This window comes from Lepisosteus oculatus, chromosome 21 (genome assembly GCF_040954835.1).
Source record: "Lepisosteus oculatus isolate fLepOcu1 chromosome 21, fLepOcu1.hap2, whole genome shotgun sequence".
NCBI classification, from domain to species: domain Eukaryota; kingdom Metazoa; phylum Chordata; class Actinopteri; order Semionotiformes; family Lepisosteidae; genus Lepisosteus; species Lepisosteus oculatus.
In genome coordinates this window covers 3,727,906-3,753,313 of record NC_090716.1, presented here as the reverse complement: position 1 = coordinate 3,753,313, position 25,408 = coordinate 3,727,906, and the positions used below count along the sequence as shown (strand labels likewise).

The 25,408-nt window shown below is 49.3% G+C and overlaps 1 protein-coding gene across 39 annotated transcripts in view; it reads right to left on the bottom strand.

Moving 5' to 3' along the window:
* Positions 1-25,408, bottom strand: part of madd (MAP-kinase activating death domain) — an 84,348-nt gene that overhangs the window by 42,321 nt on the left and 16,619 nt on the right. For 38 of the 39 annotated variants that reach the window (XM_069181653.1, XM_069181674.1, XM_069181671.1 and 35 more), the window contains exons 2-7: positions 17,730-17,971; positions 16,715-17,317; positions 6,727-7,030; positions 5,835-5,966; positions 5,198-5,311; positions 4,584-4,664 (exon numbers count right to left, since the gene is read on the bottom strand). In XM_069181653.1, the coding sequence (XP_069037754.1) occupies positions 4,584-4,664; positions 5,198-5,311; positions 5,835-5,966; positions 6,727-7,030; positions 16,715-17,317; positions 17,730-17,788 (1,293 nt within the window). In that variant the 5' untranslated portion in view covers positions 17,789-17,971. Of the gene's footprint in view, positions 1-4,583; positions 4,665-5,197; positions 5,312-5,834; positions 5,967-6,726; positions 7,031-16,714; positions 17,318-17,729; positions 17,972-18,299; positions 18,324-25,408 lie in introns of those variants that run through there. The other variant, XM_069181652.1, reaches the window with a different exon arrangement.

The window sequence follows — 25,408 nt, the reverse complement described above, 5'->3', positions numbered from 1 at the left end:
TGCGAGGCAGCAATGCTGACCAGTGCGCCAATGTTCCGCCCCCAATTCGCCAAAATACATAATGGATCAACCTCTGTTGAATTGCCTTGTGTTTGAAATAACTTGGAATTCAACATTCCAAAGATATTCCCTTGCACTGCAAAATTCCTTAAGCTTCTCGTCATGAAGGTTTGCTGTTTGAAGACGTACTGTGGCGGCAGGAAAGTCCAGCATTTATTTACCCTTTGAAAGAGCAAAAACGCTCAGTACAGGGCTATTGTGCACATGCATGTCAGTTAGGAGCGCCATCTTTTGCAGCTCATCTCCAGCCTTCTTCAGTCTCAGTTGCATGAACACCCAATACAAGCGTACAGAGACACACAAACATAACACTAGGGCTCCTACGCTTGGAACATATGCATGCAAGCCCGGCAAATTGAGCAGAAGAGAGGTAGGAACCTTGTCAGAAGCGAAGAGCTGCCTCTGAGTGATCGCAGTCAAGCTAACCAGACACTGAAGGGCAACAGATGGGAGGTCACATGACAGCCACGGCCAATCACAGAGCGGACAGCAGAGGCACGCATGGACACAGACACAGATGTGGCGGAAGAGGGGAAGAGGCTCTCTTAGACAGCAAGAAGACAACAACAACAACAACAACAACAACAAAGGGGATACAGAAAAAAACAGCAACACAGACAGGTTTGCAGGGTTACAAGAAAGGCTCAGGTCAGGACTGCATCACATTTTCAACCTCTCTCGACCCCCCCCACCAGTCATAAATTCAATAACCAACGCCAGTTCGCCCCCTAGGTGGAAGCAAAACAGGTAAGTGCTCTCAATCACTGATTTTGTGATTGGCAGCTGGCGAGAAGGTGGAGGTCGACTTGACTGAACCTGGGCCTCCGTCGTCTTGCTCTGACAGAAAGGTCAAGGCAATACGGACAGCTGTTATCCACACAGTGTCCAGCAGGGGGCAGTGTAAAATGAATACTTCAATGGCTATCTTGTCTGGCGGTAACCCTCTCCAGAGATGATTTAGTGGACAGCACACTGATTGCTTTGTGAAAAACCCCTGGAGCCCTGTCAGCGGAGCTGAGTAATTCACTAGACGTTCAGGCAGTAATTAAAATTGTAATCTACAAAAGGGGAACTCAAGGAGAGCTAAGGTTTTACGTTTACTGTATGTATTTAGCATTTCTTGAATGAAATGTAATGTCACCTATTACAGTAATGCTAATATTATTAGACGTTGAGCAACTGGTAACAAAGCTAAAGAGTTAATTTAATAAAGCACAAAAGTGTTTACATCACTTTTGTTACTTACAGCAAAGTTACCTGAAAGTGCTGTAGCCTGTGAAGAATTCAGATCAAAAAGCTAAAAAAAAGTCTAACACTGTAGACTGATCTTTTCACGATCCAGTTTTCAGAGATCTGAACATGCTGACCTGAATTTCAGCAATCTACATAAGGGTGATGAAAATCGCAGTTACGAAACGTTGGGAAAAATAAAATCAGGACGGCTTAGAAGCGCAGAAAAAAAGGCAGTTCAGTGCGAACGAGAGGCTGTTAACATCCAGAATCACTCACAGGTCAGCTCCTCAAGCAGCACCGGTGAGCTTCTCTCCGTCTGAAGACACGCAGGTCTGCCCCACCCTCCTCAAAGGGCACAGCAGCAACTCACGGGCCCACAACTTACGCAACACAGACTCAGAAAGCTCCCTTTCCAGAGAGCGGACGGAGGACTGAGCAGTGCTGACGGGGAGCTCCGTGCCTGTTTGACACGTGTGCCAGTCAGTGCTGTTCTGTCCTTACACGGTGGACCCCTCTCCATGGACCTGGAGCGCTCTGCGCTTGTGTTTCCAGTTGTGCACGTATTTTCCAAAGAGGGGAGGCCACTGTCCACTCTGGACTCACACTGCCCGAACTGGTACGCCACTTTCTATGCCCAAGTTTTCCAGCCGGTAACCTACGTAAGGACAACACTTCCATCTGATGCTTTAACACTGAATTCAGACTAGCTAACCTATACCTGAAACACAATGTCATATTTAAGCCCCTGCTGTATTTCTCTCAGATGAAGCGTCTGCACTACAGCTCCGGTATAGGCTGTTAAGCACTGCTGAGACAGGAGAATGACAGAACCCACTCAGCCTCTCAGCTTGCTTTAAGCCTGAAGTGGTTCCCAGCCCCTGCTTGCTAGTCTAGATTCTAGGTTTCTTTGTTCCTCAGTCTAAGTCTGAGATCCTAGCCCCTTAATCAAGGGTGTGCCCAAAATTCTCCAGCATAAAGAACTGTAAGCAGCCTCTCCTCGGTTTTCAGAGCCTTATTTTCAGGCTGACCCATTAAAAGGTGATCATTTTCTGATAAAAAGACAGCTGGAACTGTCAGTGTATTAGAAGCATTTCTTCAGCAAAAAGCTTAAATGAAAGTAGTGGTAGGGGGTTAAAACTTATTTTAAAATGAGCTCGAGACAGAAAACTGAAACTAAACATTCTGATAAAGAACCTTTTCCACAGCACCAACCGTATTTGTTCAATCTGGGACAACGCAAACAGATTCACACATTATTCCCAAACTCTTGTCTCCCAAAAAAACAGGGAATTAAAAAACCAGCACAGCCCAACTTGGGGGAGTGTGGCATGAAAACATCTCGAAAAACACCAAAAGAAGGAGGGAAGTTCAGTTCAATGACTTCCAATGTTCAAATGATCTAGCCAAGTGGAGTCAGAATGAGTCTAAGAAGGAAAATAAAATAGTACTTTGTCTCGGCACCTTTTCACAAACAGAGATTGCAGGAGCTGCTCTGTGATAAAGAGGGAGAGAGGTGGGACAGACTGTGTTTCTAACACAGCAGATGTTACAGACCTCCATGTTCTTTGCACCACCTGAGTATTTCTCAGGAGCTGCTCAATTAAGAGCCACTGAACTGCTACAGAAAGAATGACTGTCTCTCACAAAGCACCTATTTTAATCCAAGCCCTTTAAAATTATTCAGACAGAATGTCTCTCCTTGCTTCATTTTAGTGTATGTCAAGGCCAGACTGACACTGTGGTTGGATAACCACTGTGATAGTACAAAACCGTTTTTAAATGCAACTGATTTTACTTTCAAACTGTAGTACATATTTGAATTTAATATTTCACGAGGCAAATGGACTTTTAACTGGAGGGCCCTGCACGACCTCATTCTGGGTACGGTCTGTCTTTTTGGATCAGGCTGGCCATGACGAGTCCCCTGATTCCAGAGAGTTCTGCAGATGCATCTATGCTAGAGACAGGACTACTGTGGAGAGCACTAGGTGAAACATACTGGAGCCCACTGCATGGGGCCTGACCCACAGAAATCATGGCTCTTTAAACCATGAGCTTTTAGAAGAGTCCTCAAGATCCCTAAAACATGTCCTGCTTTCACAAACTCTGTGAGGTCTCAATTTCTCAGTTTGCATTTGAGTTCTGTCACTTTTTTTTTTGCAAACACTCGAACTTCTTAAGGAAAAATATCTGTGAAATAAAGGATTAAAACACTGGCTTAGGATTTTCTGTAGAGATCGAATAATAAAACAGAACATGACGCTGAAAACTGACTGGGAGGAGCCTGGTTTTGTGAAAGCAGTGGCTAAATGTATTTTTAAATTAGATGTGTACTGCTCAGCAGAAAAGGAAACATTAAAAACCAGGTGCATATAACACCTTGAAGGGTTTCACTGTGGCATGTGAAATGGTTACACCCATTGTGGTTAATTTCAAACAACTGGTTTCTTATTTATGTTGAAATAATAATAACTTACAAGAGATTTAAAAATGTAAGGATGCTACTCTTAATTGTAGGAGGAACTGGAACTGAATTATAAACTATTTTTATAATTCAGGTTTAAAGGTCTCTCTGTTTTATGAATCAGGCCCCGGTTTGGTGTAAGGAAGGAACGGTTTTATCCGAAGAACAGCCATGGACTGAATCTGCGAGGGCTGAGGGGGTTACTGAGAGTGGAGGCGGAATCGCTCTCAGTAACCGAATTACCTTGAGAAGCTAGGACAAGCACGCATAAAAAGAAAAAAGAAAAGGAAACTGGGAAGTGAGATAATCATATTAATCAAAGCACTGCAATCATTTCTACAAATCCCTCACCGGGTCTTTCTTTGTAAGGGTAAACATTAAAGCAGGACTGTCTGACTAAGACACGATAATTGTCTGGTTTCACAAAACTCATCTTTTTCCATCAACGCCCCCAAAGCAATCATTGCTAATCAGCCCATTGCTTTAGACATTTTCATTTATCTGGTCGACTGCAACGCGTCGTTTTGTTTCAGAGAAACCAGACTCAATAATTGAGATGGAACTTAACAGCATTGTGTGCTCAAAAGCCCATCTGCACTACTTTATTGGTAACAATTTAAAACAAAACAAAAAAAACATTTAGCAAGCAATCTTGAAAGAATACCCATCGATGCCTAACCCTTGCAGTCACCTTGAGTAAGCTTTAAGAGCAGTTTAAATGAGAAAACCCATGACACACTGCTAGATTTGTCTGTCATTAAAGGGCCTTCGGAGAGTCCGATCCTTCTAGTTCCTGTTGTGTCGCTGTGGCCCGACGCACCGTTACCTGCTTCAGGTGTTTCTTCAGCTCCGCGGACTCGGGCTCTGGGAGCACCGGCAGGAAGTCGGCATTCTTGGGTATGATCACCTGGAGGAGGGGTGGGGAGGGGAACAGGAGAGGCGTCGGAAACCTTAGGAAGGAGTCTGGGAGTGCCGAGGTCCAGATCAGCTCAGTGGACAAGGCTAAGCACTAGGTGGCTGACAGCTCAGGCTGCTGTCGGTTCACCGCCCTCATGAAGACTCGTCACAAGATAAAAAAGGGCGCCATTATTCCGATGGGATTTTAGCCATCTACCATCACCACAATCTTTTTAAGCAAGAATAAAAAGTAAAAATAAAGTCAACATTACTGCTGCATCCCCTTTTACCCCTTACATAAGAGAGACTACAGGTTTATAAATGTGAAATTCTCTTGCCCACACTTGGCTCTTATCTCAGTGCCATCCACCTCCGACTCCAGTTCTGAGACTTACAATGAAAACGGGATAAAGAGCAGGCAGGTCAGAAATCCTGGAGGGGCAAGTCCGCCTCGGACCGGCTGCTAGGGAACTAAAACCACCAAAGCAGCGGCCACGTGCAAAACCCGGAGATGAACCCAGCGTGATCCTGGGTGGGACTGACCTTGTTACAATCCAGGTCCACCAGCCACACGTCATCCGGCATCTTGAAATCGGATTTATAGAGGAAGAAGCTGGCCGGGACGCCGATGATGTACGGCGTGGGAGCTAAGAGGAGCTGGGGGGAGGCAGGAGAGGAAGACGGGTTATTTATAGACTCGAGCGGACTGTCGAGGGCCTGGCTACAGCGAGCAGCGGGGCCTTTGAGTGCAAGCGGCTTCTCGTTCCGAAGAATCGAATCAGCCGGGAGAGGTCAAGCTGCTCTGGCAAGGGAAGAGCACCACAAAGCCCATCAAATCCAATTTAGCCAATCAGGGCGGAGGAGATGAATTAACAACGCAGAGTTACAAACAGCAGCGCCGTCTCCTCGGCAGCAGCCAGGGGAGAGACACGGGCCCAGCTTTACACGGCCTCCTGGGAAAGAGCAGTGCAAAACTCAAGAGACAAACACGAATGATTCTGCTTTATTGGGGCTCTTGCGCATCGCGAGAACCTTCACGTGATTAACACGTGACTTGGACACCCCTTTCTCCCCCTGCCGGGCTGGCCTGTCTGAACCCAGCTCCAGGGGAGTCTTCCTTCAGGCCCTCTCCACTCGTGCGGCTCCCGCATCACTTCCTGGGTCGCGACCTTTGACCTACCTGCTCCGCAGAAGCCATGCAGGTGGGCAGCAGGGGGATGACGGGGAACATGTACTCCAGGGGGTAGATCATGGCCACGAACGCCATGACGCTCATGGACAGGGCGTTGTAGTCCCGGGACTGCAGGACCACCTGCCGGGGAGAGACCAAGGGAAACCCTGCGGATCAGCCAGGAATAAGATGGCCACACCCAGGTCAGCTTAGCTCAGACTAACTCCTGCACATTCCGACGCTGCCTTGCAAGTTTTAAATACGGACACATCCTGCGGCGAGTGAGGCTACGAGTCCAGTCTGTCCAGCGGCTTTGTGCCGATGTTGAAATTCAAGGAACGCTCACGCAGGAATTCTGCTTAAGGTGTCTCGTGCCACTGGCCGTGCTCAAAGTAGACCACAGCCAAGGGCAGACCCACCAGGAACCGTACGGAGCAAAGATCCAAATCCAAGCGTTCAGACAAATCTATTTAGTGCTTCAAAATCAGGTTTGCTGCACCGACCTTGTATTTATTGCACGCACGTAAAAAACTATTTTTGCGCAACGTGCCCAGACCTCAGATTCGATCCCCTGTAGCGTCAAGCCAGCAGAGGATTCAGCCTGTAAATGCAAGGGAGCTCCTATATGTTCAGACCACTATGCTACATCCCACCCCACACAGAGCAAGAGATCCTGAACACAGGCAATGACTGATGTGGTTTAGGATCAGACACAATTAAACATTTCTACTATGCGTGACAATCAAAACGCTACAGGGTACATCTAATCTATTAACACATACGACACAAATATCAAAATCAAATTGCCCAGACAAAAGGGTGACGCAGCTGGGTGAGACATCAGGACCCACTGCAGAGGAGCTGCAGGGCCTCTTTTGCCCCAGAAGCCCCTCGTTCTCACCTTGTGCTCCAGCAGGATGCAGGTGAGCACCTGCAGACACGCGTCCACCCCCAGCAGCTCCAGGGGCAGGTGCAGGGGAAAGTCCACCAGCGAGAGGCGGGAGGGGTCGGGGAGGGCGAAGGTCAGGGCGGGCTGCATCTCGTGGGGCAGCACCTCCACGTCCACCCGCTTCTGCCCGGCCGCGGGCACGGGCGAGCGCAGCAGGCGGTACACCCAGGACTCGATCTCCCGCAGGTCCTGCAGCAGCGCGCTGCTCTTCTCCTCCACGGAGAGGGCGCCGGTGAACACCCGCCACATCGTGTCCCTGCGCAAGACCAAGACACCACAGCATTTCAAACCGAGGACCGGAGGCGCTCCTTTGCACCAAGGGTAGTAGGAGTGTGGAACAAGGTGCCCAGCTGTGTGGTTGAAGCCAGTACCCAGAGGTGCTTCAAGAAACAGCTGGATGAAACCCTGGGATCTATATTCTACCGTCTAGATGGGCCAAAAAACCTCCTCTTGTCTCTAGCCTTTCCGATGTTCTTATGTTGGACAAATTAACCCCAGTGCCCCGGCCTTGTGCAATCTGACCTCCCTTAAGTTATCATCGTCAACATTCTTAGGCATCGGGTAGTCTTGCTTCTTTAATGTGCTTTAATTGTGCAAATCTACCCAGAACATATTAGCTCGCAGTTCTGAGATATGTCAGAGTGTTTCTAACAGGACTGTTTGTAGTTAAAAAACTTAAAAATGCAGTTACTGTTTGGGTGTGAGTGGTTTAACAAGGCTCCCTCCCATCAGAAAAGGTTGACAACCCCTTAACCAAGGGACAATTGATGACTATCATGATTTTCAGGCTTGTCTTGCCAAGCATCGACAATGAAAGTGTGGGTGGACAATGTTCTGTCACTATCTTTGTGTAGGCCACAGCAGTGGGGTACCTGCTGCTACAGATGAGAATCGTTTTCTTTCCGTAAACAATTTTCCCTGAAACTGCGAGAAATGTGTAAGACATAGGATGATCAAATCTTCAAATATGGGCTAAAGCAAAAGACAGTGCAGATATAAGGCTGATTAAACACTTTGCAGAACTGCCTTCCTCTGCAATCACCCCAGGTCATGATTTTAGCCACTGAACCACAAGACGTGCTCCACACTCAGTACTGGGAGTACCGAGCACTGGGTGAAGGCAGAGAGAGACAGGTTATAAACGAGCATTAAAACGAATTTGACAAGTGACCAAATGACGTCACGCCCCTGTTGTTCTGGAAAGGACTTCAATTTTGCCCCCTCTGGCTATTAAATAATACCATCAGGCCTCCAACATCTGACATCTGCTGTGATAAATATAGGCCTCCCACACGCCCCAGTGCCAGCTGACAGATAGCAGCCTTGTCTGGCCAGGGCGGAGGAGGGAGACCGATATTCCAGAGCAGCCTGTGGGGGCTCTGCCTATACCCGCTGCCCAAGGCTGAAACAGCAGCTCCCTAAAGTGGCAAACAAAGACTCCAGTCCCCCCACCAGGCAGGTGCTGTGTTTTCAGGGAGGCCATTCCGTCTCGGGTGCAATTTGCAGCCCTCTGCTCACTTTCCCACAGATCGCGCACGAGTTCCAACATGTGAGACGAGAAACCATGCCCTCGATAAGACTCCTGTGACAGGGGCTTATCACACCCAAGATATTGAAGGGTCGGGTCAGAAAACAGAAAAGAAGTCTTGCAAATCACTACAGAGAATTTGTTTTCTCAAGCAGGAATCACATCAGCAGGGTAAAAAACATTGTGGAAGAGTCTAGGCCTAAGAAAATCTGCACCTAAGACCTCAAAGCATCTGAAATGTATTCATATCTGGCACTAGAATTCCACTATTAACACATGGCATGCTGCTATAGCAACTTGAGTGCCACCGTTGCATAAGGCAGCAATTCAGAATTTGACAGATTCATCAGATAATCTGGGAGGAATTCGGGCGTTTCTTCAGATGTGCCTTCAGTTATAATTACATGCATTTCTAATGCGAAGACGTTCCTTGTGACAACTGCCTGCAGAAACTCAGCTCTCATTTCTTTGATGCTGCAAAAAAGGCCTGTTATTAACGTTCATCATTCTGACAGTAACTGCTTTAAAATGGACCTTTTTTTTTCTTGAGAATTTAAGAGCTGGAAATCCAAATTAACAGCATCAGTGAAGCAAAAGAACAAAAATCAGATTTTCAAGGACAAAACAGCCAATAAATCCACAAACCAGCTACTAGACCCCCCCCCCCCCCCCCAGCACACATCAGACTCCACCAAGAAATGATTAAATAAACTAGAGATGACCATTTTCCGCCCGAGGAGCTTTATACAGCATATGGACGAAAACGATCGATAAAACCTACAGGGTAGAGCCCTCAAGCACTGACTCTCTTTAGGGCAAATCCTGCAGTAGTACGTTCATGTTATGAACACATGGAATTTGTGACTAATCCCCCACTAGGCCAGTTGCATGTGTGAGGACAAGACCAAGCAACATTGGTCTAATGGGTGCACCTCATTTACAGCCTGTACAGAAGTCCAGCATCAGACAAGAGCTTAAGATGCAGAACACAGAGCCAACATTACATGCGTGTGTGGGTGTGCATCGTGAGTATATGTGTGTGGCTAGCCTTGGGCATCTTCATCACCCTTTTCACAGAGAAAAAGGGAATAAATTCAACGCAGGTCACTCGAGCGATGACATGGTCCCACACTGCTGTGCTGCGTACAGAACAGATGCCGGAAAGGGTCTAATCACCGAGTAATAGCAGGCCACTGCTCAGAGAGGCTGAAAGGTGGCAATTTAAGGGCTAATGACTTCAAATTGATCACAAGCGCAGCCTTGAATTGGAAACCGCATTTTAGCTTGCAAAAATGTATTTTAGCCTGAGCTTTTCTTTCTGCATAACGATCGCTCGAGTCTTCCGTGTATGTTAAACACGGTCGACATTGTAAGTGATGGGAGCACAAGGCCTTCCTCTGCCCTGCTACCATCACTCGCTGATCTGAACTGCTGCCTAACCAGATTCTCGGAGAGAAGGACCTTCATCATTAGCAGACATTTCGAAATCAATACAAATGTCTCCACCAGAAAACCAAGGGGAAAGAGAACATGCCAAACCAGGATATGTGCGTCAAAAAAAAAAAAAACACGTACAGAACTCAAGCCCTGGGAGAACCAGAGTGCAGCAGGATTTCCAGGTGTTTTTAAACCAGCTTGAGGCTTTTAAAAGTGCAAACCTGACCCAGTGAAGCAGTGGACCTGCCTCGGGGACTAGAGTCGCATCTCCCTGCCCGAAAAACCATCTCAGGAAAGTCAGTAAAATAACACATCTGCCTTTGGCCTGAATCTGTCACCAACTCAGAATGCAGCTTCATTACCTAGAAATTATTTTCATGTTTCACAAGAGATTCAACCATTTTATTATTAGTTTGCACTGCAACTACATGAAAAAACCCGACCAGGACGGATGCAGATTTAAGGAGCAGAGCTGGTAGACTGAGCAGTTCCTGTGATCATCCTCTGGGCTGCATCCTCGCTGCAGTGGTGCTCAAAGCAGAACACCCCCACCAGCTGCTGAGCTGCTCTGTGCTCCTAGAGATGAAATTTTACATGAAGAAATTGCAATTTAAAAACTTTAGCACCCCAGCCATGGTGGATGGGTGACGGCGAACGGAAAATCAGACGGCCGTTTTTCTCAGTAAAGACTTTTAAATAACATTTAATTTACAAACGGGTAGGATCTGCGATTCTGAGTCTATTAGGTTCTAAATTGCTGGCCTCTGCGCTCGGCTGCCTCTGCAGGAGGAATAGGGTTATAATTTGCTCCTTATGAGAGTGTCTTGGCAGCTGCAGTGCAAAATTAAGCTCTCGATGAGAAAGTGCCGCTTCTGGCACAGCAAAGACCGAAAACACAAGATTTAGCTTCCAGGCAATTTTCAAAAGAAATGCATTTGGGGTGGGGGGAAAAAAAAGAGACGGGAATCAGCAGTCTTCAGAGACGCATTGATTTTTTTTCCTGATATTCTCAAATATAGCAAAGGGAGAAGTGAGAAAAGGAAAACGTGTCATGTTTATCTTCTAACCGGGAGCAAGGAAGTAAGCTTCAGAATTAAGACTAGATTCCCAAAAAGCTCATGCACAATTAAAACCATTTAACTGCAAAAGGGTTTGTTATTCTACGTGGAGCAAAGTTGACGCATCTGGTCAAAACTGGCTCCAAATCAGCTGCCTTTCTCTTCTCCTCCACGTCTGCCCCTGCTGCACAGTTTGTGAGATGATGTTTTCACATGTCTACAGTGCCATAGTAACTGGAACTGACAAGGGCGCAAGGAGTACTTATTTCCTAGAGTTCCGGTGGTACACAAGAGGTTTACATTTAAGAAAGGCACTAAGAGGAAGAAATCAGAATCATAGATTTCTGAATGTCACCTGTATTACTGGTATGAAGTCATAGCAATTCAGTTAGATTAATATGCTCTGTCACCCAACTATCCACTGTAGTTATGCTGCTGACTGGCTAGTAACCGGGCAACCGCCTCCACAGTGATGCGGGTACCACTCTCACTTATCATCTTACAAGAGTGTAGTCAAGGTATTTTACACTTGAAGAAAGGGAAAGGAAGGTTCTTTTACTTTATTTTTTTAGGCGCTCTCTTGAATGAATTAGGTGCTAATGAATGAATTTTGAGAAAGAGCTCTATGGAGCACATTTATAAATTAAGACATTCATAAGCATGTTAGTCAGCTGGTTTCCTGCAGTAACTAGAAGTGAGCATTTCAATTTTGAAAAGCCTCAAACGCTATGTATTTTGTGTTGCTGAAAATGACATCGGTTCATGCCATTTGTGAATGGATGACAGTTTGCACTTAATGTATTTTTAAAAAGGCAATCTAATTGTGGATGCACACCCTTTTTTCTGCTTCTGGAACGCATAAATTCCATCTTCTACAGCACGTTTAAAATCAGATCAGATCACTTTATTGGCCATATACAATTTCTTGCATTAGGAATTTGTCTTTTCGCAGACCCCAGCTTGCTCTCCATGAGACACAGACAGGGAGAGAAGCTGGGGGTCAGAGCGCAGGCTCAGCCATTTATACAGCCCCCCTGGAGCAGCTGGGGTGAAGGGCCTTGCTCAGGGGCCCAATGGAGTAGGATTCCTCTGCCGGCCGCAGGATACGAAGCGGTAACCTTCCAGCCACAGGCGCAGATCCTGAGCCACAGAGCCACCACTCCGCCCAAAATGCGGCAGAAAATATCCAAAGGGAGACTTCAGAATTGGCTAAAGCAATAAGAAGCAGATGGCATTAAGGATCCACAGCTCCTTGATGAGACCCTTAATGCCATCTGTTTGGCACACTCCTCCCAGTCAGGCAGGAGGTGCATTAGAATACACTTCCAATCCACCGAGCTTCAGCGCTGAAGAAGCCACTGAGGGCACAGCGTGTGTGCCGCACCACTGCCCCCGGCCGACTGAAGAGTCCCGCCGCTGAGCCACGTCCCTGCCCCCACTGCGCTCGCTGGCGGGACCCGACACGCTGTGAGGGCCACGGGGCTATACTCCAGCTCAACCCCAGAGGCTTCTCTCCCTCCGATTTTAAAAAGGGGGCAAAGTGTAAACGTCATCTGCGACTGTGGCTCAATTTAAACAGAATTAGAAATGGAACTTCTCAACCAATAAAACTGTTCAAAATGAACGATTGCTCCTGGTACTACCCGGTAGGGTTTACACACAGTTAACCCCTGGAGAAGTCTGAAGAGGGCAGCCAATGTGGTCACACACATCTCGTGTGTGATCAAATCTAGTGTCTCCATATCACTATAAACAGGAGAAAGCATTTTTCCCTTCTTGTCCTGCTAAATACACTCACTACAATATTGAAGTTGTCCCAATGACATTAGAACAAATTCCATCCTTAAAGAAGAAAACAAAATAGTACATGTTGAATGTCTCAGTAAATAGCTGGGCTCTAATTGGGCTCAATAAGGTTCTAAGTAAACCAGTAAACTGCTGATTAGCCCTAAACCTGCCTTAAATAGCCTTAAAAAGCTGCATATAAAAAAAAAACAATGGCAGTCCTTCTGAAACGCAGGCATGTCTCCTGAAGAGCTTGCCCTCAGTGCATTATGGGAAGGTAGGAGGCCTATCCTGTCGGGTGACGACACCTCAAGGCTACAACCCTGCAGGTGCTAATGGCCACAGATGACACCCAGTGGGTCACAAGACACCATTAACACCCTTTCCTCTGGACTGTCACTGGGCACCGAAAGAAAAATCAATTAAAATCACACCGTGCCTTTCCTCACAGTCCTGAGCTGGCTAACCTCTCCTTCGGATAACGTGAGCTGCCAGAAGCGATGCGCCACAGCTGTCTACTGATGCTTCAGATGATAACAGGACAATTCGCCACCAGACTGACGCGCATCTATACGATTTTTGGGGTCACTGCTCTTGTTCCTCACCTTAACAGAAAAGAAAAGGCTGAAGTTACTCTTGGCTGAAGGATCTGGGACCATTAGGCACTGAACTGATCCCAAAGAGCAGGTCTGTCAGAGCAGCCAGAGAAACATTTCCTGGGATAGAAATAAATGAAGAAATAAAAGCACAAAAACCCATGACAGGGCAAGAGATGGAAAAGGGAACGAGCCATTGTCCTGAAATGCGTTCCGACAGCCCTGCCAAACCCCTGTGGCTACCCGAGCCATCACCAGCAATTCGCTTCATTCCTGCCAGCCGAAGAAAGCGGCGCTCCCAGACTGTGGGAGCCAGTCTTCTCCCCAGCTGGCGCGTCCAAGAGAAAAACCAAGCGGGATGGAGCAGGTCCAGCGATCGGGCCGCTGCCACCCCACCCCAGCAGGTGAACGATCGCTGCTCCAGCCCCGTCGCTGGACAAGACCCAGCTGGAGTTACATTCAACAGCCTGTGGGCTCCACTGCACTGCATCCCTTAAGCATCCGGCATTCCGCCCGGAGAGAACCGCTGGCTGATCCCAAGAGAACTCGGGGACAGAGTGGGATCCGGGCTATCCGCGGCATGTGTGAGATATCACGGAAAGGGCCGCGATTTAGACCACCAAGATTTTAGTGCAAGAGAACTCAGGCATCCTTTATTCCCACGGGTATTAAGCAGCTTAAAGGGATCCCAATTGCAGAACATGGCGCTGCACATACCCGGAAACTGAATCTATTTTGTGATGTTAACTGGAGGTTTTACAACTTACTGGGCACATTTTACTCTCCTTGTGGTGTGAAATGCACTCAATGCGGATTCTTTCTAACCTTTAAATCTAAAAAGTGCTCTTTTCATTTGGACAACTGTATATTTCACACTCACTGCTACGCCAATATCTTTGTTTTATTTTTCTAGATTACGAAGGGGCCTGCAAACTTGTTTTTCTCATCTTATGCTTGTATTTGCAAACGGGTTGGTGTTGCGTTAAATGTATTGTGCATTGTGTTGTGTCTTTGACCTGCCTGCAAAGTTCCCATTACATTAACAGAAGTAAATAACTAGAGTGGGGGTGCTGCAAGCATAAAAATGGAATATGCTTGACAAAAATACAGTATACACAGAATAGAGACAGCTGAAGAAGGCTCCACAGCCGAAATGTTGGGTCGCATTTCTTTTCCGTTCAGCAAGGAACGAACCTTAATTGCTCCTTTGCCAAAATAAAATAAGCGGATTGCGAAAGGACGAATGAAAGAAACCATGTTTTCAGCTCTTGGATCCTCTTCTCAGCTGCCTGTGCACACTGACTCAGCCCCCCTCCTGATAACACCCGGGCTGTTGTGTTAGCGTGTTGCGGTGGGCAACTAACTGACCGATCTGAGCAGCATGAGGAAAACGAGGAATGCTCTGCCCCCCCACTACAGGACGCTCATCTTGAACCATCGGGAACCTCCGCCACCCCACCGGCGACAAAACTGGCGGAGACTTGGCGCAGGGCCTCCTCTCGAATCCAGCGGCCAGCTGCCGGACGGGCGCCAGGCCAAGCAAGCAAGCCTGGACACACCCCGAGTCGGCACAGCCCCCTTTACAGGCTGGGGTTCGACGAGGGGGTCAATGAAATGAAAGCGCCCTGACTGGAAACCCTCCAGAAAAAGGCCGGAGTCTCGAGACCAGAAGCCCCGGTCAGCATCAGGCATCAGTCTTACCCACCTCGCTGGGACACAGTGCAGCCCAACACGAGCGGGCAGACGGCGTCAAGCAGCGTGCTTTGAGCAGATCTTGAAGGCAGATGTTTTTCAAAGGCAATTAGGGAAAAAACGAGCTCGGGGGGGGGGGGGTGAGTCAATATCGGATCTGCGGCAAAGCTTTTCTTCTGCTCACAGAAAGCCCATTCGCTCTTCACAAACAAATACGGAGCTGAATAATACAATGACGCATCACTTTGGCAAATTCTGTTTAAACAGAGGGGAGAAAGAAAGATCCACAGGTGGCTTTCTGGATAAGCATAGAGACCTTCAACCACAGCGGGATTCGGGGAGTGTTTTCAGACGGGCCGTGCATCGATTCGCGCTGACCTGGGGAGCACACGCGTCTGACCAGAAGGTCACTTGAGTGATGTGCTTCACTTCGGTCCATGACCTGCTGTATAAATGGGTGTCCAGCTTGCCACTGCAAATGACAGACTCCTGTAAATCTCCAGGACTACGATGTTGGCACTCTTTCAGAATCTGTCCTATACTCTTTGATGTACAGCTGCAATGATCAGAGTCCCAACAGTACAAGGATAAGCTGGTGCACCAACCCGATGTGTCGCACAACAAGCACATTAAAAAAAAAGGGCTAAATTTTCGATTAAATGGTACAGCTAAACAAAAGAGAAAGAATAAAAAAAATCAATCTGCTAAAGCACTCTCACTTCTGTCTAACTGTTCCTTGGAATACAGCCCAGGCTAGATCTTTAAATTAAAACAGGGGGGCCACATTCCCTTAAAAAAACACTTTTCACTTTTCAAAAAACAATTCCCTTAGAAGCAACGTGAACAGCCTTCATTTTAATTTCATCACACTGCCGGCGTGCACAGAATACTAAGCAGCACTTTCTCTCCAACTCAATAACATCACTTGCATCTGTTCTACATGTGACAGCAGGGATGTGATGAAAGTATTAGTCGAAGCTAATGAAGAAGCAGCGCTGAATGACTATATGGCACATGAGCTTTTCTTCACTGCACACTCACTGGACCCTCAGTCTAATTCAAAGTCTCCTCTTGGAGGCGGATGTCAAGTTAGGGTGGGGGGTTTGAGGAGCAGGAGACCGACGTCCATCACTTTCCCCAGCTGGAGCACAATCGCAGGACATCAACCTATCGAAAAGTGGTTTAAAACCTGGAACATGCAGATCAATCCCCTGTTTTGCTTCTCCTGAGCGCAAACTCAACTGATCTCTCTTTCAGTTTCTCTTGAATAGAGCCCACATACTCCATGAGCACAGCGCCGCACGCTCGGCGAGGAGAGAGCCCGCACGCTCGGCGAGGAGAGAGCCCGCACGCTCGGCGAGGAGAGAGCCCGCACGCTCGGCGAGGAGAGAGCCCGCACGCTCGGCGAGGAGAGAGCCCGCACGCTCGGCGAGGAGAGAGCCCGCACGCTCGGCGAGGAGAGAGCCGCACGCTCGGCGAGGAGAGAGCCGCACGCTCGGCGAGGAGAGAGCCCGCACGCTCGGCGAGGAGAGAGCCCGCACGCTCGGCGAGGAGAGAGCCCGCACGCTCGGCGAGGAGAGAGCCCGCACGCTCGGCGAGGAGAGAGCCCGCACGCTCGGGGAGCACAGCTCCGCACGCTCGGGGAGGAGAGAGCCCGCACGCTCGGGGAGGAGAGAGCCCGCACGCTCGGGGAGGAGAGAGCCCGCACGCTCGGGGAGGAGAGAGCCCGCACGCTCGGGGAGGAGAGAGCCCGCACGCTCGGGGAGGAGAGAGCCCGCACACTCGGCGAGGAGAGAGCCCGCACGCTCGGGGAGCACGGCTCCGCACGCTCGGGGCGAGAGTACCTCTGCACGCCCTTGGGGATGCCAGCCTTCTTGGTGAGCCTCTCGCTGCAGCAGTCCACCAGCCTCTTCAGGATGTACAGGCACTCGCGGAAGGTGGAGAAGAATGGGTAGTGGCTGAGGACGCACAGGGAGGTCAGGGTGCTGTTGCGGCTCCTCTGGGCCGGCTTGGCGCAGCGCTTGCCCCGCGGGGACCTGTTGACGTCCGGGGTGGACTCGGCGCTGGGCGGCTGGAGGGAGGAGCCGCTCTCGGAGCTCTCGCTGCCCGCCTCGTCCGGGGCGGCGGGGGCGGCGGGGGGCGCCTTGGCCTTCTCCCCCCGCCCGCGGTGGCCCTCGGGCCGGTCGGGCTTGCCCGGGCGCTTCTGGAAGGAGCGGTAGAAGTTGACGCAGATGCCGTAGCGCACCACGCCGGTGTCCTTGTCGGTGAGCGTGAAGACGAAGGAGGTGTCGTCCCGCAGGCTCATGCGCCTCTGGCGCGCGCTCAGGCAGCCCTCCGGCTGGCAGAAGAACACCACGTCCGGGGGCAGAGGGAAGTCGGCGTGGTCCTCCAGGGGGTAGCGCCGCAGCAGCTCCGGGGTCTGGGCCACGCTGTCGCTGCTCGGCTGCCTGCGGGGGGGGGGGGGGGGACGCCCGGTCAGGGTTAAGACACTTGAAGGAATCGGCAATCCATGAGGGATAAACAGGAGTTACATCTTTCAACCCAATCAGATGGAACAAGGACGATTCCTAAAGCAGCTGTCTCTAAACCTGGTCCCAGTCAGCCTCAATCCAGCGAGTCCTGGGGTCTCTAAACCCAGTCCAGGACAGCCCCAGTCCAGCGGTCTCTAAACCCGGTCCAGGACAGCCCCAGTCCAGGGGTCTCTAAACCCGGCCCAGGACAGCCCCAGTCCAGGGGTCTCTAAACCCGGCCCAGGACAGCCCCAGTCCAGGGGTCTCTAAACCTGGCCCAGGACAGCTCCAGTCCAGGGGTCTCTAAACCTGGCCCAGGACAGGTATACTGCAGTATACTGTTACTCACCTGGCTCCGACCACCACCAGGTAGTCCAGTAGGCGAGGGCAGGGTTTCCTTTTCTCCATTTTTAAATCAGTCCCCCTTTAAGCCATCGCAGCCCTGATGGAGGAACAGATCACTGGCCAACGTCGTACCGATTCCCGGGGAGAACCTCAGGCGTGCGGAGCGGGGCGCAGCGGGCCGAGAGGAAGCATCGCGCAAGTGCGCTGGGCAGGGCAGGAGCAGCCCAAAAACACAAGTGTCCAGATCTGAAACACAAAGACGCCGCACACAAAATCAGCCCAACACAATACACGACAGCAACGTGATCAGCGTGGTCCAGCTCTGTAAAAAACCTTTCTAGAAAATAGTGGGCCTACGATAAATGACAAAAGCAGAAAAGTTCAAGTTTCTCAATGGACAAAATACCAGATCTTTTACACTATAATACCTTTCACTACCAGTAAAAGAAATATGAGGTTTTATCATAATGCTGAAATATATAGCATTCATTTAATCCCACTCTTTGCATGTCATTCTTCTTGAATTAAAAAAAAGTTCCAAACAGAAGTGCATACATTACATACAGTGCCTTACAAAAGTATTCACGCCCTTTGGACTTTTTCACATTGTCGTCGTTTTCACAGGTGGACTCCCAACAAGACATTCTGTGACGTGGAGAAGAGAGCTGGTTACTTCAGAGGGCATTTAGGTGTGTGTCAAAGCAAAGGGGTGAATACCTATGCATTCAATTCTTTTCTGTTTTTTATTTTTAATTTTGTAAAATGTCTGGATTTCCCCCCCCCCCAGCTTTGACATCATTGAGTACTATGTGTTGATGAGCGGCAGAACGTCTTAGCTCACAACATCATGGCTCCATGCTGTAACGCAATAAAATGGGAAGGGGAGGTGAAAAGTTTTGCAAGGCACTGCATCATTCAGGCTGCTCTGTCATGCATTGAAAAGCACTACCAATGTGTTAAGGTTAATAGTGCTGTATACACACTGAGCAGCTCCCTGAAATTCCAGGCTAAGGGCTTGGAGATGTCCGGAGAGGAGAGAGCGGAGTGGTGGCGCTGTGGCTCAGGATCTGCGCCTGTGGCTGGAAGGTTGCCGGATTGAATCCCACAGCCGGCAGAGGAATCCTACTCCGTTGGACCCCTGAGCAAGGTCCTTAACCCCAGCTGCTTCAGGGACGCTGTATAAATGGCTGACCCTGCGCTCTGACCCCAAGCTTCTCTCCCTGTCTGTGTGTCTCATGGAGAGCAAGCTGGGGTCTGCGAAAAGACAAATTCCTCATACAAGAAATTGTATAGGGCCAATAAAGCAATCTTGTCTTGTCCGACAGCCTTTAATTGTGAAGCAGCACTATCTCATGGGGAACTCGTGCAGCTCGACAGCTCCTGTTGCCCCGGCCATGCCGTTCTCACAGGCGGGATCGCGCACAACTGGGCTGCAGTCCTGTCAAGAGTGTGCCTCTTCTGCACCCTCTTACTTCCAAGACTGACCCAGATCAAGAGGCCACTCCTTCCTCCTTCACTGCTGTAAAAGTCTCACACTTCCTGTCTTCTGTGTTTCGGCAGCTATGAGATACAAAAACTCATATCACAATACCAAGCCACACAACACACAACCCCTAAAGTCTTGCAGATATTCTAGACAGACGGCCCTTCCTAAGCAACCCAGGCCCCATCATGAGCAACCTAAACAAAATGAACAGATTTGAACCCAGGGCCCTGTATCTTCAAAGTGACAGACTGGGTCCTGAGCCCCAGAGTGCCACACACAAATAACTCTTCTGCGAAAATGGGTTTATCTGAACCTCATCATCCTACAGCCACAGCAACCTGCACATAATTGCCCAAAGCTCTGCAGGAAGCACCTCCACTCACAGAGTTCGGCAGTTCTGTTCATTATCACCGCCCTGAGACTGCGAGACTGGCCCTGCAATCCTGCCTATGTATTAACTGGGCTGCTAGACTTCCAGCTGCACAAAGCACAGATCAATGCAAACGTGCCTCAAAGTGTCCAGGGATAATGCAGTTACAGTCCAATAATGAACACAGGGGACAACGATTCAGACTGCGCTTATCATAGGAACCTGGAAAAACCATTACTGTGACCTGGATGGAAAAAGTATAAAAGAAACTCAACCTGAAGGCTGGAGCTCAATAACCCATATTTGGTAACTTGGGGGGCTCCTCCATGCCAAATACAACACCAGGGAAAAAGGTCCCCGTCTGTGTGTGTGTGTGTTGCCAAGGACTGGTGTCCTGAGCTGTGTGCGGTCTCAGCTCGCACCCTGTGTTTCTAGGTCTGGATTTGGGTTCAGGCCTCCTGAACCAGGAGCAAGTGGCTTTCTGATGGTGAATGGATCTTTTCCTGAGTTTATTAAGCTCCCACTGCAGGGATCTAATGCAGGTTTCATCTGGACAGCAGGGACGTCAGCAGGAATTGGATCTTCAGTCCATTTTGTACAATTTTACATTCCGACTCGTCCGTTTACCACATGAAACTCTGCAGCATAATAAATGCACCTAGAGACTGAGGACTCTGGAGGTGAAATAGAATGGAAACCCGCTCTAGGTGAGTTTCAAAGTACTTGTTTAACTGGTGGTCTACTGATGGACTCTGGGTTCCCTGAAATTCCAGGCTAAGGGCTCGTAGATTTCCAGCAGAGATCAAGGAGTGAAGGACTGGTTTTGGCTTTGGAGTTGCGACTTCAAAATTCTTCAAAATGCAACTTGGATAATCATTTTTCATCTGCACAAAAAAAAAATGACTGAGATGCTTGGAAGTACAGTTACACACCAGAACCTTGCAGAGCAAATTTATAGCTTTTGCTACAGCGGAAGGTTTTTTTTTGTCAGTGCATACCACTCGTGACTAGTTCAGACTGGTTGGAGTACTTTAACAAGAGAAAAACAGAAGTTTTTTTTTTTTTATCAATGGATAGAGCACAGGCATCAGCCTTACCAAGATCACATTGTCTCCCGTGACAATCTGCGGAAACGGGCCACGGGACAAGCCACTGGATCCACTCTTAAAATTCCCGTGCAAAACCCAGGTGGTTCCTCTCCTGCGGGAGCCCTGGGAGAGCCCAGGTGCAAGAGAGCTGCAGCCTGTGAGCCTCTTGCTCCTCAGACTTCATTAGCATGACAGTGGTTTTACCGCAGCTCACACAAGGAGCTCTCAGAGCCCAGTGGGGGCAGAACGAGCACCAGGCACACACCCCGCACAGACCCGCGCAGAGAGAAACAGCCCCAGCCAGCCATTCATGATCCAGTTCATCGTCGTTCTAGAACTGCGTCCAGGAGCTGTTATTTCACCACTTGCAGTCGAACACACGTCCAATGTTGTGGCGTAGGCATGATCTAATCACATGCCTGCCTCCTGAGAACAAGAGCCCCCTGTTGGTTCTCCACGAGGCCGGTGTCCTTGCGCATCCACGCTAGGAATACCGCGAGGCCTGACCATTGCTAGAATCTCTGCTCCAGGCCTGAGCACGTGACATCACCTCTTACAGTACACAGCCTCTGAAGCTCTTCATATACAGCACAGGTAAAAAAAAACTCCCGATTTCCCGATTTGCTATTGCAGTTCCTCTGGGTTTCCTTTGAAGGGCCTCTCTCAAGGGTATGGAAGCACTGTCCCCACCTGGGATTCTAACGCACAGCCTTCCAGTTCAGAGTCCCAGACTCTGACCACTGCCTCCCACTGCTGCTCATACGGTCTCAGACGCCCGACGCCTTGGCGGCGACGGTTCTCAGGCCGAACCAGCAAGTCACGAGTGGCTCTAGTGCAAACAAAAGGTGTTTGGGGAGTCGAGGGGGCAGAGCTCTAGCTTACTGCCAGATTTCGAGTTTGACCTTCACGGCCTCCTTTTCCCCTGGAACACAGATAAACACCCCCCCCGCCCACCCAGAGAAGAACGTAAAACACTAAGGGACACAATCCACATACCCCAGCCCTCTGAGACGACAGCTCCCTGCTTCAGCTTTCTGTTCAGAGGCTGAAACCCCACGGAGAGGGAGTGTGTGTGTGTGTGTAGACAAACAAAATCGAGCTCCATCAAAAGGAATACAGAAGGACAACTGGGAGCCAGAGGCTACAAATCCACACGAAAGAAGTCTGCTTCCAACATTTTTATCTTCCTGCAGGAACATCAGTTTCGGTCTAGAACCGAATTAATTTTATCAATAAAAATTAACAGCCACCGAATCGCCATTGAGAGATTTTAAAGATCTTAAATGACTTACCAGTGTAAATAATTACATTAGTTGGGCGCGTTAATATATCATCAAAAATAAAAGGCGCATTACTGTACAGCATGAAATAACACACCAGCAAATAGTTTTCTTCGAAAAATCAGAAGCCATTAAACCACTGCTCTACACAAGACACTCAAGAGTTGTGTTCTCAGGAAGCATCGTGTTCTCTCATGAGAAACCAAAAGGGAAAATGTGGGAACTTCAAAGAGTTCTGTACAATCCATGCTTGACAGCCCAGACGACGGTGCGGTTTGTTTTCCGAGGGTTGTCAAAGATGCTGAGGACTGCCTGGTGGATGGTTTCACAGTGAGAATGGAGCGAGTGGAAGAGAGTCTCAGCTGAGGCGCAGTTGCGACGAGCACACAAGCCTGGTACCCGCAGCCTGGTGGCTGGGATCCTTGCGGGTCGAGAGGATTTACGTGCGCAGAGCCCTGCAGGATATGAACTGTTTGCTCGAGAGGGAGGACTTCCGCAAGTGAAAGAGAGATCAAATAAATCCACCAGCAGAGGAACACAAGGCATTCGGTAAACAGTGGGACTGTTTCAACAGCTTCTGCAGAAGGATAAGTCTAAGTATTGCAAAAGTTACCGTATACTGCCTTAAACACGAGCATGATGTACTTCAAAGGATGAATTAAAGGCCTACACAGCATGGTGCCAAAACTGTAAACCTTAACCATCACCTCATTATGATGATGTTATTTTGACTGTTGAATATCTACAGCTGAAAGAGTGAAACTGCACTCAACAGCTGTCCTCTTAGGCTTCAAGTCCTTTCATCTGTTTTAATCCTTAAAACCCAAGCTTCAGAACATCACAAGGCAAAAAAACCTCTGCTGGATTCATGCTCAGAAGGCAACTGGAGGATTGTGTGATGTTTCCAGCTTTAGGACATTGGGCTCATCCGCCCCGATTCGTTAAAAGAAGCTCAGAGATGTAATGGAGTCTTTACATTTAACACCATGCGGAGACCCTCCTGATGCGTCCCGATCAGTGGGGCTGTACCTGCATGAAGAAAGCTACGTACGATACGAAGCGAGGATTTCATTACAAGGCAGCTCTGTCAGCAAAACCAGCTCTGGGGTAACAAATGCCATCCTCCTTGCGGACAGACCGAAAGTCACTTTTGCTACAAGGAACTAGGCCATCGCTCGACTCAAGCCATCAGTCTGCATTTACTGGGAGCAGGTCCCAAGAGTGGTGAAAAAGATTAGAAAGGACTGCTTTGGGAGAGAATAACACAGAATAAAAACGGATTCAGAGCTGGTCCATTTTGTTTAGTTTGCCCTGACCAGCAGCGTTTCCTGGTTTCTTCATGAAGCACCCACCCGACGGCCAGCGATTCCAACCTGCAGGCTTGCTGAATGAAGCACAGCTTCCACACGCAAGCAGAAAGAACCACAATTAGCTACTAGAATCTGACACCTGCGCCAAACTGCCAGCACAGCCTGAGCACCGCACCTTCCCGCAGGCCCGAGGCTGAACACACAAAAACAAGCAGGTATCCCTGCGTCACAACTGACTGACGACGGGGCTGTAGATCTGTCTCATTGTAGCACACTGATAGTCGACGGTTCAGAAATAATTCTGCAATGCTAAAACCGGACACAGTGCCTGTTAAAATCTTTACACAGTTATTACACAGTGCGATTCTGTCAGGGTGCAGAAAAGGAAGGGCTGGGGGTTAATAATATCAGACATCTATTAAAGCACAGTTTCAAAGAGGTCTCCAGAGAGCCGAGGCCCAGACCTCAAAGGTGGATCCAACACATTTCGTCTAGAATTCAAGAAATCTTTTACCGTCGCAAACGCAGGAAATGAGGTCAGTCCCAGACAGACTGAGACATGTTTCGCTTCGAACAGGCGCAACCTGAGCACACCCACCCATCTCGTGAGCCCATCACTCAATCCACACACAAACAACTCAAGAGCTCTAAGCACAGCACCGATGTGTGCAGGCAGATAAACTGAAGCTCCCTTTGAAGACCAATATCTTGCACATCGGTGCAATGCATTATTCTTAATATTTTGCATCGGATTTCTTTTTCCAGTCTGTCCACAAAGTTACCATTTCAGAGCTAAGGAAAAAAAGGCTCAATCTAATTCCTCAGCTCTGGACCTAGAGTAATCGTTCTGTATTGCTGTTCTGCGGCAGCCTACTCTGCAAAGAGATTCAAGAGCTGAAAGCGCCCTTTCAGCCATGCATGAAGTGCGCGGCCTCCACAATAATGGCACAACAAAAGGGATAAGCTAGGAGCCGAGAGCAGGCCCTGAACGGGGAATTTTAAGTAAATAAGCAGCTGGCACAATTGCACTCTGAAGAGCACACTTCCTCCCGTCTGTGTCGACTGCCTCCGCCCTGCAGCCTCACCTGCGTCAGTGCGTGGGGAGAGAGGGGGGTCAGGGTAGATGTGTGGAGTGGATCGGCTTCCAGTGAACAGAGGGGAAAAAAGGGAGAGAAGAATAATCGCTTACACTTACACAGCGCTTTTTCTGGACCCTCCACTCAAAGCTCTTTACAGGAAATGGGGATCCCCTCCACCACCAGTGTGCAGCCCCACCTGGATGATGAGCCAGTACTCTCCCCACACACCAGCTCTCAGTGGGGAGGAGAGCAGAGTGATGAAGCCAGTTCAGAGATGGGGATTATTAGGAGGCCATGAGTGGTAAAGGCCAGGGGGAAATTTGGCCAGGACGCGAGGGTAACACCCCTACTCTTCTTGAGAGACAACCTGGGATTTTAAATGACCCAAGAGAGTCAGGACCTCGGTTTTACGTCTCATCCAAAGGACGGCGCCTTTTTACAGTATAGTGTCCTCGTCACTATACTGGGGCATTAGGACCCACACAGAATGCTGGGTGAGCGCCCCTACTTGCCCCACTAACACCTCTTCCAGCAGCAGCCTCAGCTTTCCCAGGAATCTTCCATCCAGGTACTGACCAGGCTCACACTGCTGAGCTCCAGTGGGCTGCCAGCTGGGAGCTGCAGGGGGATATGGCCGCTGGCTGCGATCTGTGCAAAACGTAAGGATGAGCTCCGCAGTTCTGGCTGCGGATCCCCGCACTCCAGTCCTAATCACTCATTAGGAAGACACCCGCACTCCAGAGGAGACGGTCCTTGAAGGACGCGCTGGGAAATTAAGTGCTCGTTTGCCTTTGTGCTCAGCAGCGAGTCTGCGGGGGTGGTTGTGGGGGGGAGGCCTCCATACTCCTTTCGCCGCTGTGCTACCCCAGCTCATCCTCGCGGGCCGGGGAGCGTCACGGGGTTCCCCAGCGCAAAGACACCCCCAAAACCCACTCCTGCGACCAGACGTTTCTCCAGCTCCCCGGCACGCACAGCGACAGGGCGCCCCCACTTTCGAGATCTCCTCTTTCCACTTTCCTCAATCTCACAGCGGCGCCATGCCCACACTCCGGAAGGACGGAGCCGAACGG